The 2,754-nt window shown below is 46.2% G+C and overlaps 1 protein-coding gene across 1 annotated transcript in view; it reads left to right on the forward strand.

Annotated features, from left to right (window-relative positions):
• desmb (desmin b) overlaps nt 1-2,704 on the forward strand; it is a 3,269-nt gene extending 565 nt beyond the window's left edge. The window contains 5 exon segments of the mRNA XM_076992659.1: nt 1-103; nt 1,930-2,001; nt 2,125-2,201; nt 2,204-2,220; nt 2,339-2,704. The exon segment at nt 1-103 is cut by the window's left edge and continues 178 nt beyond it. Coding sequence (XP_076848774.1) covers nt 1-103; nt 1,930-2,001; nt 2,125-2,201; nt 2,204-2,220; nt 2,339-2,548 — 479 coding nt within the window. The 3' untranslated portion in view covers nt 2,549-2,704.
• The last annotated feature ends 50 nt before the right edge of the window (nt 2,705-2,754 follow it).

Raw genomic sequence — 2,754 nt, forward strand, 5'->3', positions numbered from 1 at the left:
TGCGAGAACTCCGGAGGGAGGTGGAGGTCGTGACCAACCAGAGGTCCCGTGTGGAGGTGGAGCGGGACAACCTAGTAGATGACCTGCAGAAGCTCAAGATGAGGTACAGGACCGCTAACAGAGGAGGCAGGGGTGCAAGAAAGAACATGGTGGATGAAGGGATTATTGTTGACCTTTAATCTTTTATTATTGATCTTAAATCTATTATTGTTGACCTTTAATCTTTTATTATTGATCTTAAATCTATTATTGTTGACCTTTAATCTTTTATTATTGATCTTAAATCTATTATTGTTGACCTTTAATCTTTTATTATTGATCTTAAATCTATTATTGTTGACCTTTAATCTTTTATTATTGATCTTAAATCTATTATTGTTGATCTTTAATCTCTTACCATCTCACCAAGAAACAGGGTTAAATAAGGAAGTTAGGATTCATATCAGGGAAGGGAGCAAACTGTTTAAAGAGAAAATGTACAATGTGTGAGGTTATTAGAGTATTTTTTTGGAGATTGAGTGTTTCTGTGTAGCTCTAACTCTAATCCTGGGACAGACGCCGTATGTTCAGGAAGGAGATCAAAGCCATCCCAGGCCTCCTCCCCGTTCCCCCAGCACACACACACACACACACACACACACAGTCACAACACACACTCCCTAGGGCGTTCTCTACATCAGCTCCTGAGTGTGATGCTACATTGTAGCAGAGTAGCATACTGGAGTTTCATATGAACAGAGGCTCCTGGGTTATTACCAACACAAGTGTATAACATCCAAAGTAATTTTTTGTATAATGGTCTGTAAAACACTCTCAGATGCTGTGCAGTTGTGTGTCTGTGTGTGTGTGTGTGTGTGTGTGTGTGTAAAATGTGTCATCATGCACTGATATCCACAGTGTGTTTCATGGGATACAGACATTGCTATGTTTAGAACATGGGCCCACAATGCCACAATGCAGAGTGGATAATTCTAATGGTCAGGCAGCCTGACCCAAGGGATCGGAACAGGCAGCCTGGTTCTGAGATCCGTTTTCACGGCTCAGACCGTGATCACCAACAGGTGTTACAAGGGGGTCCCAGACAGCTACTGCGGTACGAGTGTGGGGTAATTGTAGTGTGTATTAAATGGTCTCAAGTATCAAGGGTAGGGGTTAGGGGTAACTGTAGTGTGTATTAAATGGTCTCGAGTATCAAGGGTAGGGGTTAGGGGTAACTGTAGTGTGTATTAAATGGTCTCGAGTATCAAGGGTAGGGGTTAGGGGTAACTGTAGTGTGTATTAAATGGTCTCGAGTATCAAGGGTAGGGGTTAGGGGTAACTGTAGTATGTATTAAATGGTCTCGAGTATCAAGGGTAGGGGTTAGGGGTAACTGTAGTGTGTATTAAATGGTCTCGAGTATCAAGGGTAGGGGTTAGGGGTAACTGTAGTGTGTATTAAATGGTCTCGAGTATCAAGGGTAGGGGTTAGGGGTAACTGTAGTGTGTATTAAATGGTCTCGAGTATCAAGGGTAGGGGTTAGGGGTAACTGTAGTGTGTATTAAATGGTCTAGAGTATCAAGGGTAGGGGTTAGGGGTAACTGTAGTGTGTATTAAATGGTCTCGAGTATCAAGGGTAGGGGTTAGGGGTAACTGTAGTGTGTATTAAATGGTCTAGAGTATCAAGGGTAGGGGTTAGGGGTAACTGTAGTGTGGTATTAAATGGTCTCGAGTATCAAGGGTAGGGGTTAGGGGTAACTGAAGTTCACATTACCTCAACATTGCTCCTGCGTTATCAAGAACATCTTTGGGGTTAGTGCTGGCGGAGAGAGACGTGTGTTTGTGGGAGATGGACAGAGTGAATGAATGAATGTCTCTATATAAGGGCAGATCAGAGGTGGTGCTCAAATACACACACACACACACACACACGTCTGCTGTCTCTGCTGTAGGCTGCAGGAGGAGATGTCTCAGAGAGAGGACGCAGAGAACAGTCTGGCAGCGTTCAGGGCCGTGAGTTCAGCGCCCGTCTCATCAACATTCCTTTCCTTGTTTGACTTCTGACAGTATAATTATTTATTTATTGTGGTGGGTTTTATTATAGTGCAGTGTGTGATGTTACCTATGAATCTGTCACACCAAAACAGGACGGTGGACGCAGCTACACTGGCACGACTCGACCTGGAGAGACGAATAGAAACCCTGCAAGAGGAAATCGCCTTCCTCAGAAGATCCACGAAGAGGTACACACACACACACACACACACACCACACACACGCAAACACACACACAGACACATGCGTGCGCACATGTACGCGCCACACATACACACACACACATCCTTCTCCTCTCGTTTTTAGGAGATTCGGGAGTTGCAAGCCCAGATGCAGGAGACCCAGGTGCAGATCCAGATGGACCTGTCCAAGCCCGACCTAACTGGCGCTCTGAGAGACATCCGCTCTCAGTACGAAGCCATCGCTGCCAAGAACATCGCGGAGGCAGAAGACTGGTATAAGTCCAAGGTGAGCAGACACCTCCAGGAGACAAACACACACACACACACACACTAGTGATTACTGTGGGAGCTGTGGATCACACGTGCCCAGAGCGGTGGGCAGCCCGGCACCCGGGGAGCAGTTGGGGTTAGGTGCCTTGCTCGAGGGCACCTCAGTCATGGCCTCAGGTCTGGGAATCGAACCCACGACCCTCCGGTCACAAGACCAGTTCCCTAACACCAGACCATGAGTGCCCCCAAAGATAGAACTTCCCATCAGGC

The sequence above is a fragment of the Brachyhypopomus gauderio genome, unplaced genomic scaffold (assembly GCF_052324685.1).
Source record: "Brachyhypopomus gauderio isolate BG-103 unplaced genomic scaffold, BGAUD_0.2 sc95, whole genome shotgun sequence".
In the NCBI taxonomy this organism is placed as follows: Eukaryota; Metazoa; Chordata; class Actinopteri; order Gymnotiformes; family Hypopomidae; genus Brachyhypopomus; species Brachyhypopomus gauderio.